Consider the following 17,597-nt stretch of genomic DNA (forward strand, 5'->3'; position numbering starts at 1 on the left):
CATCTAGCCTATTAGTAGCGAACTATAGTATTATCACTCTTCAGGAATGTGAACTTGGAATTCATGATAACATTTCATTCCAAATGTTTGTTTTTAAACTTAGTTATATACGTGATAACAATATTAAGAAATATATATATAGATATTGAAATTTAAATGAAGAAGTTGATTATGTTATTATGAAACAAGAGGTAATCTGTTCTCCGTTTGAATATTCAAAATTCAGTGTTGCCTAACAACAAATATATAGGGTAGAAACTGTAGAACTACTGTTAGCAGGGATTTTTATTGAAGCACATTCTAGGATAATTTCTAAGGTTTTTAATGTTTTACACGTGTCCTGTACAGAAGTATATAAATATGTATATTATTACTTAAAAATAACTGGAGTAAACAAAATGCAATATCTTTATTGTGAAAAATCAAATACTAAGATTATCTACCTCAAAATTCGTGCTATGAGATAACAATATTACGATATATAAGGTTAGACTGTGCATGTTACATTATTGATTAAATTTTGTTTTATTGTCTGATTGTTTATCATTTTTATTCAATTATATGTTTAATAATGTATATAATTAGTGATACTGATTTTATACATTTTTAATTTTTCATTAGGAAATTCGTGAAAATATGTGATCAGTGAACTTATTGTTTGTATAATAAGTTTTTTAGCTTGTGTAACACTGCAATAAAACCATGGGAGAATAAAATACATTTAAAAATAATAATATGAATGAATGGTGTGGTTTCAATAAATATGGTTTGTTATAAATATTATAATTGATCATCTATATATCTTATGGTTTAGCAGAAAACCATATTTATATGGATATATTATGATGTTACTTGGAAGCACCTTGCATGAGAATTATGATAACAATCATTATAAACTAGCTGTAAGTGTTAAAAATGAAATGATTTTAAATTGTACTATCACAATTTATAAATGTTTGTAAAGTTATTGTAATCCAAATATTATTATTGGCATACAAATACTTATACATTGCACATTTATTTTAGTTTGACAAGATATTAATTAATTATTGTATTATACATTAATTAAATATGAAGAATACGTACATTTTCGACGACAAAAATTTATTTTTTCGTCGAAAAAAAACAAGATTAGCTTTTAGAAATCGAAAAAAGATGTACCAAGCTTATTTTAAGTTAGTCGCGAAAAATTCCAAAAATGGAAGTAGAAAGTCGTGAACCTTTTATAAAATGAATGGAAGTTTAAGATGCAAGGTACAGAGCCCATTGTGGTCCATTAAAACTTCTTTCTCAAACTTCGCCTTAATTTTGTCTAAAAATTTTACCAACTGCATCCGAATGTTTGTTCTGGAAGTTTGTAGGTACCAATGGTGAAAGAAGTTTTAATTTACTACACTTTGAAAGTTTCGTTTCTTACATGACTATTTTGCGACCTCTAGGTTTTTCATTGTTCTATAACTCTAAAATAGTAAAAGATAGAAAACAATATCATTAAGAGAAATTAAATGGTTTAAAATGGAGGATCACAGGATACATGCATCGGTACCGGAAGTGGAGGCGTTCCAAAGATTTTAAGGTCAATTATATTTTTTTAAATGGAATTGTATATTTTATTAAATGTAAATCGCTGCATTTTATTATTCTTTACAAAGAAGTATTAGGGTACTTGGGCTAAAAATTGAATAGTTCAAAAGATATTCTAGGGAGGGCCCCAGGAAATACCTTTTGCGAACACACCGGGACCCCCCACCCCTGGTGCCCCAATCTCGGGGGAGGGTCTAGCCTTTGAGGGGCCCCAGCCACAGCCCCCTGCGGCCGCGCGATCGATGTTGGGGCCACCCGCCTCTCCCCGGTCTTCCTTTTCTCGTGGAGAGACACTTAAGTTTTCCCTGTCCCTCCTTAAGATATCTTTTGAACTAATCAATTTTCGATCAAAGTATGTTAATATTTTTTTGTAGAGAATAATAAGATGCTGTGTAATTCAACTACATAGTAAGTGAAATAAGATTGGTTCAACGATGCACATCGAAGCTCACATGTCCTCTTCGTCCATCGCTTTCACGTTTGCTCGCTCGGTGGCTCGTTGGGCGCGTTAGTCCTCTTCTTAACGCGGAACTTTCGACCTCTCATATGCTGGCGAATAACGGAGCTAGTTTAGTTTATGCTCGACTCTGTCGTCGGTCGGATCAGTGGAGGGATCAGTGTTTGTCGGTGAAGAAGAGAACCGACTAGACGGGACGCGCGGGACTCACGATATCTTCGTGAAGAGTAATCTGAACGAACTGGTAAATTCGATCGACCATTTTCAATTTCCGTTCGTGTACATTCCATGATCTTCCTCTATGTTTATATTGCTATTCCTTGTCCCGAGTGGTGAATTTTTCTGCTATCATTTATTTTCCTTATCTGGAGTTAGACGGAATAAGAACTTGACCTTCAGCCATGAACTCCACGAACCACTTTTCGGCGATGATTCATTCTCGTGGGTCGTTCAATGGTCTCCACGCGACGACGCACTGCCGGTAGTGTTGGCGGAGATTAAAACCGTGTGGGATTAGAAAAGGAGTATTAGAGTAGACCGAGCTACGACAGCAGCGTGAGTGCAACGCATTGTGCTTTTTTTTTCATGACAAATGACTTAGAATTCTTTTGATAATGAACTTACGTTGCGCACATGTATAATACTGTCGGTGGTATTGTTTTTAAAAATGTCACCACCGTCATTAAAATACTCATTATCGTATCGCTATCTGCGTTACATGTATGTAACGTTTTCGATCTTCTATATTTGTTCTGTAATCTATAAAGTAATATAATACACAAACGATGAGGACAGTTTGAAAGTACATTATTTTATTTAAAAAAAAATTGTGTATGATCGATGAATACTTTCATAAATGATTTGAGAAAATTAACACTTATTGTCATTTCTAATGATTTATTTAACGGCTATTTTATTTTTACAATTATATTTCACGTTTTAGGCAATTTTTGTTAAACAATTGCTATTCTCAGAACCACATGTTAGAGTAGGTTGTTTACCACATGGGGGGTGGAGGCTTATCAAAGGGGTAACATTTTAGAAATTCCGTAAAACAACAGTGTATAGCGTTGATTTGCTATATTACTGTCATATTATAATCTTTTTGTCATATTTGAGATACTAAATTATTGATTTATGCAAAAGGAAAGAATTAATTTTTTCGATCTGAAATTTCTCCGCAATATCCAAAGATAAAATGAATTTTGATAATTCGCTCATTACTATTCAAAAAAAAATCATTTATAAACAATAATACAAAGCTTTTGTTTCCAATTTTACCAAATTAAAAATATTTCAAGTCTTTAAGTTACAAATTAAGATAAAATGAAAAAAACATTACATTTATAATTTTATAATTTTATAAAATTGATATCGGTACCAAATTTTTAATTATAGCAGTATGACAATAGAATGCTGTAGTATTATTATATCAGAATGAACCACTGAAAAAGAATTTTGTCGCGTTTGAAACCGTGTAAAGGCTTCCTTTTCCGCATTGATAGAATTTGTTATCAATGATATCCGATGTGCGACGTGCGAGAAGGTTAATCGGTGGTTAATCGGCACAAGAGACAAGCTTGATACACATACTTTGCGTGCTTCGGTCACTCAATTTGAATGCAGATTAGTGTCAAGGTTAAAAGAAACCGATTCCTTTTTTTCCAGCAAAGAATTTGTGTAAATTGTTGGTTAAACAAATGCACATTTTATAAACACGATGTGTAATCCGCGAAATTATTAACGTTAAAGATTTTTATTTATATTATATAACAAGAGCAGATAATTTAAATGCAGGTTTAATTAGTTAAATAAAATTAGTATCCTTCGTTGAATGATTGCTGTCTGGCTTTCTTCAAATAACTTCCAAGAAAATCCTTCATTTCTTTGCCTGTAATCATTATTTCATTTTATGTAAAAGTTATTAGGTAATTCTTTCCTTTCGATGATGATTCTCTTTAATTAAGACGATTCGTTTAACTTCAATCGATTCATTAAAATGTTGCTCTTTGTTGATCCAGGCTTAAAAGTCAATTGCAATTGATTGACATTATCAATGAGCTCTTTCTTATTAAATTTCTTTTTCTAAGAATTTGAATGACTTATTTAGTAGTTTCGTTCAAACGATGGGGGTTAGTCTATGGTAATTTTAATAAAATACTATAATTTTTATTTTTTAATCTGAATAGCTTAGGATAATTAATTGTGAACGATCACGATAGTCAAATTGTTCGTTTAAAATATAATATAAATTGGCAAAAAGGCGAAGTCAATGAACCTTTCCGCTTGAATGCAAACATAAAGGTGTTCGTCCCCTACGTTTAGAATTAAACAGACGTACGTACATCACTTTTGATCATTACAAATTAGAATACAAATACAAGCAAGTCTCGACCGTTTAATGTTCTTCTTACTAGTTAGAAGTTGCTTTGACACTTCGTTACCACGGTGCATCATCTCGCTGGTGTTGCGGTCGAAATTTGAAACGTTTTCAACGTTGACACGTAAAATGTAACGTTTGCATTTTTTCGTTCCTACGTCAATCAAGAATCATTGTTTCGTCACTCGTTATTATATCATGCGGGAAAGAAGCGAATCAAAATAATTTAAGTTAATGAACGATACAAGTCCAAAACCCGTTTGAAATTTTTGAAAATCCTGTATCTCATAGAGATGCAAGATGCTCCATTCAATCGTATTCAATTTTTCCTCACTTCTACTATTTTAAAGCTACAGTTTATTTTAAAGTTTGTATACAACAAACACTCATTCAGTCAAGGATGATTTTTTGATGAAACATATATGGTCTAAAAGAATAACAGGAAAATATGCAAAAGAATTTTAAAGTCGTTATGTTGTATCACATGCAATAATTCGGTTATTCGATTGTATTAAATTTTGTAGTGCCGATTACTAATGACCCCCACAACGTTCAACGTTTTATTCTTCAATTTAAACTCTACACTTGTTACTTTTAATTAATATAATATTAATATTATTTCAAATTTCCTTTTAATACAACATTTCATTTTCTATTTTCTATCTTTTGAAACTAATATAATATTGATACTACTTAGAATTAAAAACTTTTTTTAAAATTATTCATTTATAATTAGTTTGTGGTATTAATTATCGGGTAACCTTCATAGTGTTCAACGTGTCCATCAACACCTTATAACATTTTCTTCTAAGAAGTATTATGATTATCCAATTAGTAATTGAGAAGGTGCAAATAATTACATGACTCACTGTATGTAACAAATTAGTAAAACATATGTAGGTGGAGTGTTCAGGGTTTATGATACGATTAAAATCAAACGGTATTGATAACTGTATTAGTCGTATTTAAATACCATTAGTGGATGAAATTTCATACTAGATGTACACTTATTAGGTTCTCTGCATATCTTGATATCAAGTTATGTACTACTTGAGAAAAAATCAGCTTTATCTTGTTTTTTTATGATGAGGAGACACAAATCTTTTATATATAGTTTGGGTAAAGTTAAATTTTTATTGAAAATATTACAAAAATTTTTGTTTAGCTTGACTAGTTAACCCTTGAACGGCTGATATATTGGAAGAATAATTTTTAAAGGAACAGTGTAAAATGTAGAATATTTAATTAAATTAAATTAAATTAAAATTGGGGTTCTCTCCAAGGTCCGCCGTCCGAGGGTTAATTATAAACAATTTAGTAAAATAAATAAGTATTCATTTACACTGCTATATTGATATCACAAGTATTTATTTAAATTTCAAATAGGAAATAATAAAAATAAAAATTTGTGATTTTGAATTTGTGATTACAACAAATATAGCAAAATATAAAATTACAAAAATTATTGATTCTACTGTTAAATGTTGAAATGAGAAATATGTCGTTACATACGCCATTGCTTTTGATATACTGGCCCTTGTCGTCGTGTTACAAGCACGTATATGCATGCATGCACACTTGATGCACATTTATCAGCACGTGATAAGGCGTGCGAATTGTTTAACACTATGTATATACAATTCTAATAGTACAACTCTGGTAGTGCTTCGTTTTCTTTGCTATGAACTTAATAAAAATGTAACTGTAATTATTGTTATTATTCGACAAATTTTAATTTGTATAATAATTTATTTAAATTCTATTTAGTCCTCTTTACAACTGAAATTAGTAACATTTGTAACACTTATCTTGATTATTTTATCAAATTACAGTGGTACCTATACGAACTTAATCGAATTGAATGATGTTTGGACTTATACCGAATGGGACGTATACCAAACCAACTTTTCCCATATTTTGTTATATGATATCCTTACTTGTATGATCAGTCAGTTAATAATACATCAACTCCGAATATAATTGATTATCAATTTAATTTTTCCTCTGAGATAATCATTTAAAAATGACGCAAAATTCACAGAAAAAATGTATGTCGTATACCAAAGCAGACGTATACCGAGGTACCACTGTATTATTTGAGTTGGTATTGCACTCAAGCCAGGGATAATCCCTTAGCCTAAACACAAGCGGCGTTAGCCGTGCGATCGTTTCATTCGTTCTTGAGCCTTCCTCGAGTCAACACATATTAAATAGAGTTCCAAAGCGAATAGTTTAATTTCTACTCCGGCAATATTAATATGTAATTATATATTTTTATAAAATAATTAAATTTAATAATATTTATTTATAAATATTTTTAGAGAAAAATAAATAAAATAAATAATATAAATAACTACCTCAATCAATAACACATTTTCTACAATAAACAAAATAATTTTCTTCGTTTGGATGACCGGTGTACTAGGGTCTGAAAGGACTCGGCTATCGTTTGATTAATTAATTATCCTTTCATTCGAAGCGGCAGTTGCGTATCGAACGACAGACAGATCGAAGGTGTTATAGTTGAAGGATTAACTGAAAATCCGTTTATCCTGAAAAACTCTCGGCAAAGAAGCTTTAACTAAACCTCTTCCCTTTTTTTTTTTCCGTTCCTTTTAGAGAACACGAACATCCCGGTAGTCGCATTCGAGCCGATCGAGAACGATGACGAACGCCGAGAATACAGAATCGAAAAGAAATCCTGACGGGGTGTCTAATGCCTCGAACGAGATTACCGATCACCGCCCTTTGAACGAGGACACGCAGGATGGTCATCGGCTCGAAGAGAACTCGAATTCGAGTACCGAAGGGAATCCCTTGTTGGATTCTGACCGAAAGAATTCATCGATTAAAGTTGACGTCCCGATCAAGTTGAAGAGGGATGACAGGGATGAAGAGGATCGAGCGTCGATGAATACATCCAGAAAGGACCCAGAAGCAGATGATCGAAACGTGAACGTTCCACCTGACGGTGGTCTTCGAGCGTGGATGGTCATGATCGGCAGTTTCGTGATCAATGGTGTACTTTTTAGCGTCATTAATACCTACTCGTTGATTTATGTGGAGTTGCAGAAGAGGTTGTTGGAGTCGGGAGAGACGGCAGCGTCATCGAAGGCGGGTGAGTTATGTAATTTGATTAATAGTATTTAATTATTTGTCTGAGAGACAGAAGGCATGAAATATTTCAGAGAAACTTAGGTATAAGTTAGGTCTTCAGTTAACGCTTTTAGTAAGGATGTCGTCATAAGATGGCATAAGGATCGTTTCACGTGCCTTATTTGTCCGTGTTTTTTACTCGGGACAGCAGGAGGTTTTAGGGTAGATTCCCCCTAGGCTCCCCCTCGATTTTCCTTATGTTTTCCCAAGGCTCTTCCTATATTCTCCCAAAGCTTTCCATAGACTCTCCCTAGACTTTCCTTAGGTCATAGATTCACCCTGGGCCCTAGGCATTTTCTAGGCTTTTCCTAGACTGGTCCTAAGCTTTTCTTACACTCTCCTCAGGCCCTAGGCTATCCCTCCATTCTTCTATGATTCTATCAAAATCAAAGACAAATATTGGGAGGTTGTACACGATAGTGAGCTTATCATATCAATGCTGACACCTTGACTATCGTTGGGGGCCCCTAATGACTGACGCCTCAAATATAACGTAACCAATAAGTAACCCTAGAATAACCTCGTATATAACCATTCACTCCTGAGGTAAAATACATTATTTCTGAGAAATTTTCTGTATAGAAATAGTATATTTTCAATATTTTCCAACTGATATACTTAACTACTCCTCTTCCAGATCTTTCAAGATCAATGAAACTAAAAAGAAATAAATTGTTGACTAGAACAATACTTTGACAAAATGAAATAATGGATTGCATCGTAATCTGACCATTTATTATTATAGTTCTTCCCAAGTGTACACGAAGAAGATAAGACTCTTCTTTGCGAGGTCATTGTGACGATGAAATTATCATTGTCTAATGTTTTTCCTATTAATCGTTTGTACTAGACATCGTGCTTGAGCAATTCTTTTTTGTATTAGACCGTGAATGATAAACTTGCAGCTGCTCCTATTTGTTCCATTATTCGCTAACTATTTAAACAACGAAATATTGATTGTTGCATAACTGAGGACATTCACACGTTATGGCTCCCCTGGGTCAGCCTTCCGAGATAATACGTTCAACAAAAGACGCACGCTGTTATCCCTGTGTTTCAGAGAACGTTCAATTACTGTACGCGCTCGTTTTGTATCATTATACAACTCTAATTAGAATCGTCGGGAGAATGAGGATCCACGGGTTATTGAGTTTCATGTATTTTAACGAATCAATGATTTACGGCGAAATGAAATATAATATTCGACAGTGGAATTTGTTAGGTCGTTTTGTAGCAAATGACAGATTTCGAAATATACAAAGTTAATTATCATTTAATGACATAAAAGTATCGTTAAATATCAATTTGAAGCTTAAGGTTTAATGAAAATGACTGTTTAAATATTTCATTAATATTGTTAATATAAAATGGCTAGTTCTATGTCGGAATAAACAATGAATTAATCAGTTTATAGCTTAATATTGATTAATTAATATCTAATTTCCAATCGTTTATTTGTCGAAACGATACAGATATATTTTATTTAAAATTTTAATTTAAAATAATTTTTAAATTATGTCAGAATTTAGATGTTCCAAAATTAGTCACTCTTTGTTCTAATTAACAATCAGCCATTTGAGACAAGAAGAAAATAACGTACTTTAATTTTTATTTCTTCTAAATAATTTCTGTAAAAATAATTTTTGTGTAACTGGAACTTTTTTTTCTTTACTTTGATGCATTGACCATTTCTGTACCGAACTAGTAACGTGTGTGATAAGATAACAATTTGATTTGAATAAGTTTGATAAAAGAGAGATATGTACACCTTAACAACCGGTCTTTGTAAATATAATTTTTGTCATAAAATGTCTTTATCACTGATGATTCTACTAACTGGAAAAGGAAAAATGATTTATTGCTGATTCAGCTTCAGATAAAATTAACTTCTTAAAAATACAAAATTTACAAAGAAACGTTAAAGGAGAACTTGAAGTGTATAATATTTTATAATTTTTTCAATGTTCGTCTGTTTTTGTTAATAATGTATAGTAAAACAAACAAATAATCTTTTCCAATTTTTATTCGTTCAGTGCAGTCAATGAACCGCGTTATCTTACTATTTTTAATATTTACAGTTCTTCTTTTGATAATGAATTATCATATATTTTCGCTGCAAATCATTAAACTGTCTAGATTTCATTCACTTAATTAGTCTTTCAATTTTCCTCATTGAAATTTTCATTTAATTAATGAAATATTCGCACGGAAAATGAATATAGAATTTTAGCAATAATTATTTTTTATTACATTTATCGATACCCAAACAGCAAGCACTTTAATATCATAGAATATAATTGCTCTTCTTAATTAGCTGATGGCCTAAATTCGTTCGCGTTTCAGGAATGAGTTCTGCGCATCGATGTTCCCTAAGACTTAATCATTGTTAAATGCACCGTGAAATAATTACTTCGGGTTGCGTATCAATTAAATCGATCGATCAGCCTAATCATCTGTGGAGTCAATGCCCTGCACAACCTGGATCTGAATTAATCGACAATTACATGGGTATTAATAGTAACGAGGGTCAAATAATATTAATCTAGGGGTAGTTACTCTTTAAAGTAGAACTAGGTCTTTGCTAAACAATAAACGAACTCTGAACGACGTTCTAAGATTGTGTACGATGATGAGACTCTTACGTTGTGCATTTAATATGACATTTGTTCGAGTTCCCTTACTTGATATCGTTGAACCTTTCATTTTCGTTTAATTGAAGGATCATTAAGAACCATCATTTATCTCAGAGTGTTCTTTAGCAGCATTCTTTAGCTTCATAATGAAAAGCAACATTGAACCAACGATGCTGTTCTTCTTAGAAAATTGTTATTCGTATAAATATTAAGAAAAGATAATTAAAAATTCAAGCTGTATATTATTTTATAACTATTTCAACTTACTGTCCTTATTTAACTATCGAATAGCGGACCATGGAGAGAACCACAATTTTAATTTAATTTTGTACTTTACATTATTTTCACTTTCTAAATCTTGTACTGTCCTTTTTATTGAAAAATTATTTTCATAGGTATATTTTGTATAGAATTAATTTTCTGACAGAATGGCTCCATTGGTTCAATTTTTCTTTCATTTTATCTGTACGAAAGTTGAATAAAAATTCGAAGCTATAACTAATATCAAGATCAAAGCAAACGTATCGATGGAAAGTCATGATACAGTAGAACCACTATCTAAATTTTTGTTCGGGTATTTCAATATCAGAATATCTTCTGCTATACAAACGTTCCATTACTCAAACCGTATTCCGTTCTCTTCTGAAAATGGAAATGTTCATTTTCGTTTTTTCATTTATACGTATGTACATTTCTTTTATATCAATTTTCACGATGATCGAGAAATGAAACGTTTGACAGCTCGACGATTGATATTTGCGACGAGAAAAGTTGTCGAAAATTATCAATGATCTTTTCATTCTCTTTTAGCTTTGGTAGGGTCATTAACGATCGGTACTACATTCTTCTTATCGCCAATTTCTGGCATTCTCACTGATAAAATTGGGATTCAGATGACCACGTTTCTGGGCGGTGCTCTCGCCTCTGGTGGCATGTTTCTCTCATCGATATTTTCTAGCGAGGTAAATAGATAAATTTATTTTTATCAACATTCTCTCTTTCTTTTTTTAATTTGTCGGATGGTTTTCACGATGAAATATCATATTGACGTAATAATGTGGTAATCGCGTTATTGTAACCGACTCGAGTTATTTCTAGAATCGCTGTGCTTCAGGTGTCATTGCTCTATTTGACGTACGGAGTTATGTACGGGCTTGGTGCGAGTCTTGCCTACACACCGAGTCTAGCGATCTTGGGACATTATTTTAAAAGATATCTGGGCTTGGTCAACGGGATCGTTACGGCTGGCAGCTCGATATTTACCACCCTCATGCCGTACCTCATGGAGATCATACTCCGCCGTTTCGGTCTTGAGGGAACTTTAAGATTTCTGGCCATGCTTACCGCGATCGTGATGGCCTGCGCCATCCTCTTCAAACCGATTCCTCGTAAGTCTAAATTATCATTGTTCACTTGTTAATTTTGTTTATAGTAGACATTTTATTATTTCGTTGCTCGAACATTTAGGTATCATTTTTGTTCATTTGTACAATAAATTGCATAATATTCCATTTATATATTTTTAGTGATATTTAAAATGTTAATTATTATTACGGGGGCCATTCACTTTAACCCTCGAACGGCGGACCATGGAGAGAACCCGAATTTTAATTGAATATTACATTTAATTTTACATTGTTCCTTTAATAATTATTTTCTCGTTTGAAAATTATACATTTAATACTTGTACATATTTAGTAAGTTTCGATCACGATTGACCCTGGCTTCGCTGTTCAAGGGTTAATACTTTTGTGATAATTATGAGATTGTCGAGTAATATTTTTCTATAATTATTTTTTTAGTTAATTCTGTGTCCAGGGTGGAATCAAAGTCGAAATCAAGCTTCCAAAGTTGTCTGAAGCAAATGATTAACGTTTCTATTTGGAGAAAAAAACGATACGTGGTATGGGCTAGCTCCATTCCTCTTGCTCTGTTTGGGTTAGTATTATCATAATAATTTTTATTTAATAATTTACCATTAATAAAATGGTCATTGATTAACATTCAAACGATCCAGCTCTCGCTTAACGCTCTCTAAAAATATTGACCAATGTAAGATCCTGAGTGTCATAAATTTAATTTAATTTAATTTAATTTAATTTAAAACGTGTCACTCGGTTTGCTTCCGGTCCTCGGTCCTCTGAGGTAGTCTCAAGTTATTTCAAACGCGTTAAAACGATTTTCACCGCTACAAAAGGTGTCAACAAGCAGTAGTAAGCACGGTTGCGAAAGTGAACCTTGTTTCTCAACAACAATCAAGTTACAGGGCGTGTAATTCAAGCCGTCGTGAAAGAAACAACCGCGGCGAAAGCGTATGAAACCAGCAGGATATAAAGTGACACGGCTTTTCAGATCAATGAGAATGTGTTTCTTTCAGGTACTTTGTGCCGTACGTTCACATTGGAAAATTCGTTGCGACGGTGTTTAAAGATTCCGATGGAAAATTGCCAATCATGTGCATCGGTATCACATCCGGTATCGGTCGATTAGTTTTCGGATACATTGCTGATTTACCGAGGGTGAACAGAATATTGTTGCAACAGGTTGGAATATTTTTTAATTTTTCTATAAATTTACAACTTCAATTATTAATATATTGATTGCCACCTGGGTCGTCGGTGACTGACACTTTGAATTTTTAAAACATTCCTTTATTTCTTTAATTTTTTAGATATCCTTCCTTAGCATTGGCGTTCTTACAATGCTCCTTCCCGTCACACCTTCGTTTCTTGTATTATTACTCATTTCCTTGGCCATGGGATTATTCGATGGATGCTTCATATCCCTTTTGGGCCCCATTGCATTTGATATCTGTGGTCGAGAAGGAGCAACCCAAGCCATTGGATTCCTATTAGGCATGTGTTCGGTACCCTTAACAGTGGGCCCCCCAATTGCTGGTCTTCTCTATGATCAAACTGGTAATTATTTATCTTTTACCTCACATTCTTTTCTGGAAAAAATAATTTTTATTTATAAATGAAATAAAGAATAATGAAGTGAAAAATGTAGCATCTATTTTTGAATACTAACTTCAATCATAAGAATTTCAAGATCTATTTTTTTCTCATTATTATCGCAGCAAATACAGGTGACGTTTGCTTAATGATTTTTCTTTTTCTTTTATTTGTATAGGTAGCTACGATCTGCCCTTCTTTTTAGCTGGTATCCCACCAATAGTAGGTGCGCTAACGATGTTCCTAATAAAGTTCGTTAAGGAAGAGGATCCGAAACCCGTTAGAGGGAATACGGAGGATAAAGCTGCCTGTCAGAATGGTCGGTAAACAGGTATTTGTACATCATTCACATCTAACTAACAGAGTTTGTTTCTCCATGTGGTATCGAAAACACACACGTGCGTGTCGGTTTTGTAAACTGTATTCACGAAGGCGGTTGAAACTTTCCACGGAAAGCTTTTCAGATAAAATATAAACACGAATTTCGTCTGCTGTCAAAGGAAGAGACAGAGCAATTGGTAAAATAAATTCAATATTTCGAGAAATTATGTCTACTCAACACTTTGTTGTCTTTATCTTTTGTCCTTTGTGTTCTTTTTTTAAATATTAATTGCTTGCTTGCTTACTGGGATCCATTGCATGATTTTATTAATATTAACAATCTGTAATTTGCATGTTACACTTCTGGACTGGTGAAATTAATCAAATTTAATCTAGTACATTTAATGGGTGTCATTTTTCAAAAGAACTATGAATATTAAAAAGAAAAAGAGAAATTAATAATAGCTTGTACTTTCTTTGCAATCAATTATTATTAATATTTGTCTCCTCTATAATATTTATCTCCTCTATATTTTATCTGTACCCATTATCGTGGTTTTCGGTGAAATCTCAATACTTTGTCTGATGTCTATAAATTGGTGCAACTTAATGCATTTATTTGCTTTTTGAATAATCTTCAGCCTTGTAATTAATTACTTATTCAGTCCAAAGTTGACACTTTAATTACTCTTTGTCTTATTGTACTGCAATAAATTGTCATTCATTGTGCACTATTCTTGGTCAGTGTTTACTTTCTATTACAGCTAATTTGTCTAATTGATACTGTCTTCTTACATCTTCAAGGTGCAATTGAGCAATCTAATTGTCTGTCTGAAAATTATTTCTATTGTAAACTTAAGTCAATTTTCTTATTCACTTTCCTCAATATTTTTAGTAGAAATATAAATTACACTGTTTGTTTTTTATTAACTCCAAGGTAAAGGTATCTCTGTCTACTAACACTTCATCTACACTATTGCTGAAAAGTCTTAGGACACTTATTAAATTTCAGTTGTATTCAAGGTAAATTATACAATTGTTGAGCATAAAATTTCGTTTTATCTGTGCCTTAAAAGTGTCCTAAGACTTCTGAACAATATTATATGTACTGCACTCTATTAAGATCTCACTTTATCATGCGCAGCAATTATCAAACAACTTTACTTTTGTAAATATTTCCGCAAATTCGTGATAATTCGTAAGATCCAATTTGCAGAGGTCTCCTTTTGCCTGTGCTAATTGTAATACCGTATCGCTTACGATTCGCAGGGTACTCGAGCATCGACTTTCTGTCCCCGTGCTTGGTGACGACCCTCAAACCCGCGTGCCACTCGCACGAGCAATCAAGCTGGAAGATGATGCGTCGAGAAGAGGACGACCATTCGTCCCAATGCTGTGGATCTCAACGGAGCGTAGTGTGCCATCATCATAAGTGCCCCGATTATTCTAAACATTCGGAGAACATGCCACTGCTTCAAACCGAGAACCAGTCACCTGTCAGTCTTTTTTAAAGGACACCTCAGTCGTCGATGTTTCTTACGTTTTAGCTCCCTGAATAAATGTTTAGAACTCGGCGAGAAATAGTTAAAATCGGGCCTCGAGGAAGCTAATTGCAATGTCACGCGAATTAAGACACGGCTTACATTTAATAGCCACGAAACAAGCTTCAATGTTCGAGCAATTTTAACCGAATTAGAGATATTTTAAAGCGGCAGAGATGTTTCTTAGAAATATAAAGAACAAATGTTCTCAGTGGATCTTCTGTTCTCTGCTCGATGGAAAATATATGAGGACTAGTCAATAAGTATGTTAATCAAGGTGGATACGGGGTGAAACATGATTTAGTAGTCAAAATTTCATTTTATTGCAGTTGGTTGGGGTTTTGAAGGAAATAGTGAAGCTCCATACTCGTTGCTGTACAGTACGAGTATTGAAGGTCTATGCTCAGTACTGTACAGTACTGACAATGAGTAATGAAGGTCTATGCTTGGTACTGTACCGAGCATAAATCTTCATTATTCGGTGCTGTACAGTAATGAGCATAGACCTTCGTTATGTTTTTCACAATTCCACTTAATTGCAATTTTTTCAAAACGACGAAATCATAATACTATACCATCTACTATTCAAAAACGATTCAAATCGTTCATTAGATTTTTTAAAAATTATTGCATTTAAAAGGTAGCATCATATTTTTCAAAGCCACTATACATATCTCTTTTAGATAACCTACTTATTGATTGGCCCTCGTAGGTGTCAATATTTTTAACGAAAAATAAATGAACGAATTGGTCAAACGTCACGTCAATTGAATGGAAATACTAGTTCATCTGAACAATAATCTATTTTTAGAAGGTTAATGTACTGTACGCGTTTGAATTCGTTATATATTTTATGCGATTTACTAGTGGATGTAACTTGTGCAAATAGTACAAACGTGTTAAGACAAGACTAAAGTATAATATGAAGATGTTGTTAATTAATTGTAACTTCATCGACATTTATTTTTAAACAATGGCATTTCAAGTTAAATATTTTTCCAATTTACGTTAGAAATAATTATAGGAATTAGGTTTTTTTTTTTAATTCGAATCAAATGTCATCAACGACGAATAAACTGACAATACCATAGAACTCTTATGCACAAAGTAACTTTTTTCATTATTTTTAATTAGGGAAAATTTTATTAGCGTTGTGACCGTTGTTACTCGTTAAAATAGAAATCTTAGAAATGCTTAAATAAAAATATTTTAGTCGGTATAATGTTCACTGTTTTAGATAAATCGTTGTAGAAATTGATCGCTCGATTAATTAATATCACTTAAATTAGTCAATTAATCGGTAGATAATATTAGAAAATTTTATAACGTTTACACATCATATCTTATTTTGATTTATATTTGATCATTCTCTCTATTTTACAGTTACAATGAATCAATTAAGTAATAAGATTTTGTTGTAGGATTTTTTTTATACCTAGATCATACGTCGACCATAACATAATTAATGATACAAAAGTACTCTATTTTCCTAGCGTTAAGAGAGCAAAAGAAACATTATTTTTCTCGTAACATTGTACATAAAAAATAGTTGGTATATTTGTCAAGTTATGTAAAAGTAATAAAGAAATACGAATGTTACAAACACACGGTTGATGAATTAATTAATCAAACTTTCATAGAGTATTAATTACTGAAACAATGCAATTTTATTTCGAAGAAAAGTAAGTAAAAAAAAAACAAAAAATCGCCGAGAAATATGTTTCCAAAAGATAAGAAATGAAATACTGCAGCTCATGTGAAAAGAACATACATCTATTCTACCACCAGTTTCTCAGCAAGAAATATGATGTGTTATTTTAGTCTTTTCACAAAACTGTCAGATCATTGTATTCCTTTACGTACGAATAAATATGACTGCTACTTCCTTCCTTCTTTGAGATGTAGTAGGTTGTTACTCTTACAAGATGTACTTATAAGCATTGAATTTTCATTCTTTGTTATCTTGTCGTTCTGTTATAGAACGATAGAATTATAGGGCATAAGCTGTTTCTATAGTTATAGAACTTAAAAATTTTAGAATTTTATTAATAGCAAGCTTCATAAGATTTTCATATCGTTAATGTGCTGACTTTTGGAAACAATATAAAAATATCGCAGAATTTCCAGTTAATTAATTATTTTAAAGAATAATTCATTTCTTGGAAATTTGACTTAGCACCCAATGACTTCCACCTATTATTTATCATGTTACAATTAACAAATTGTTCTCAATATTATTCCAAAACTTTTAACATTTAAATATTATAATTTACAGATGAGTAATTGTTTAATAAGAATTTTATCTGCCCGAAGAAAATAATTTTTTATTCTATATGCACAATTTAAAGTCATATTATTTTATAAAGAAAAGAAGTAATTGATGATGACCCAATTTCTACTCGAGTGCGGATAATAAACGTGCTTAATTATGAGTACTTATTGCTTCATTATCAATGCATTCAATTATCGAGCATTAATCGCCAGCTCGTCTATGTGTACCAATTTGTTAATTAGCGCATGCCGAAGAGCGAAAGCTCAATGTTGAATTAACAACAAGCGTAGAAGTTTGAT

At 32.4% G+C, this 17,597-nt stretch overlaps 1 protein-coding gene across 4 annotated transcripts; it reads left to right on the forward strand.

The window, feature by feature from the left end:
- The first annotated feature begins 69 nt into the window (after positions 1–69).
- On the forward strand, positions 70–16,638 carry kar (monocarboxylate transporter 10-like protein kar). Of its 4 annotated transcripts, XM_034320191.2 has the most exons (10): positions 1,100–2,285; positions 2,417–2,596; positions 7,041–7,539; positions 11,021–11,172; positions 11,325–11,598; positions 12,013–12,148; positions 12,588–12,753; positions 12,882–13,128; positions 13,343–13,483; positions 14,755–16,638. In XM_034320191.2, the coding sequence occupies exons 3-10, from the start codon at positions 7,086–7,088 to the stop codon at positions 14,994–14,996; spliced, it is 1,812 nt and encodes a 603-aa protein (XP_034176082.2). In that variant the 5' UTR covers positions 1,100–2,285; positions 2,417–2,596; positions 7,041–7,085; the 3' UTR covers positions 14,997–16,638. The 4 variants fall into 4 exon arrangements, with proteins under 4 accessions (XP_034176083.2, XP_034176082.2, XP_034176085.2 ...); XM_034320192.2 differs by lacking the exons at positions 1,100–2,285; positions 2,417–2,596 and adding an exon at positions 70–486; XM_034320194.2 differs by lacking the exon at positions 2,417–2,596 and having other exon boundaries at positions 1,101–2,285; positions 13,343–13,495; positions 14,755–14,894.
- The last annotated feature ends 959 nt before the right edge of the window (positions 16,639–17,597 follow it).

The sequence above is a fragment of the Osmia lignaria genome, chromosome 13, assembly GCF_051020975.1.
Source record: "Osmia lignaria lignaria isolate PbOS001 chromosome 13, iyOsmLign1, whole genome shotgun sequence".
In the NCBI taxonomy this organism is placed as follows: Eukaryota; Metazoa; Arthropoda; class Insecta; order Hymenoptera; family Megachilidae; genus Osmia; species Osmia lignaria.

Bases quoted from the DNA above. Each gene is read 5' to 3' on its own strand.
- kar (XM_034320192.2), top strand. From the start codon at position 7,086: ATGACGAACGCCGAGAATACAGAATCGAAAAGAAATCCTGACGGGGTG. The intron at 12,149-12,587 runs GTTAGTATTATC...TGTTTCTTTCAG, and splicing joins ATTCCTCTTGCTCTGTTTGG to GTACTTTGTGCCGTACGTTC. The intron at 12,754-12,881 runs GTTGGAATATTT...TTAATTTTTTAG, and splicing joins ACAGAATATTGTTGCAACAG to ATATCCTTCCTTAGCATTGG.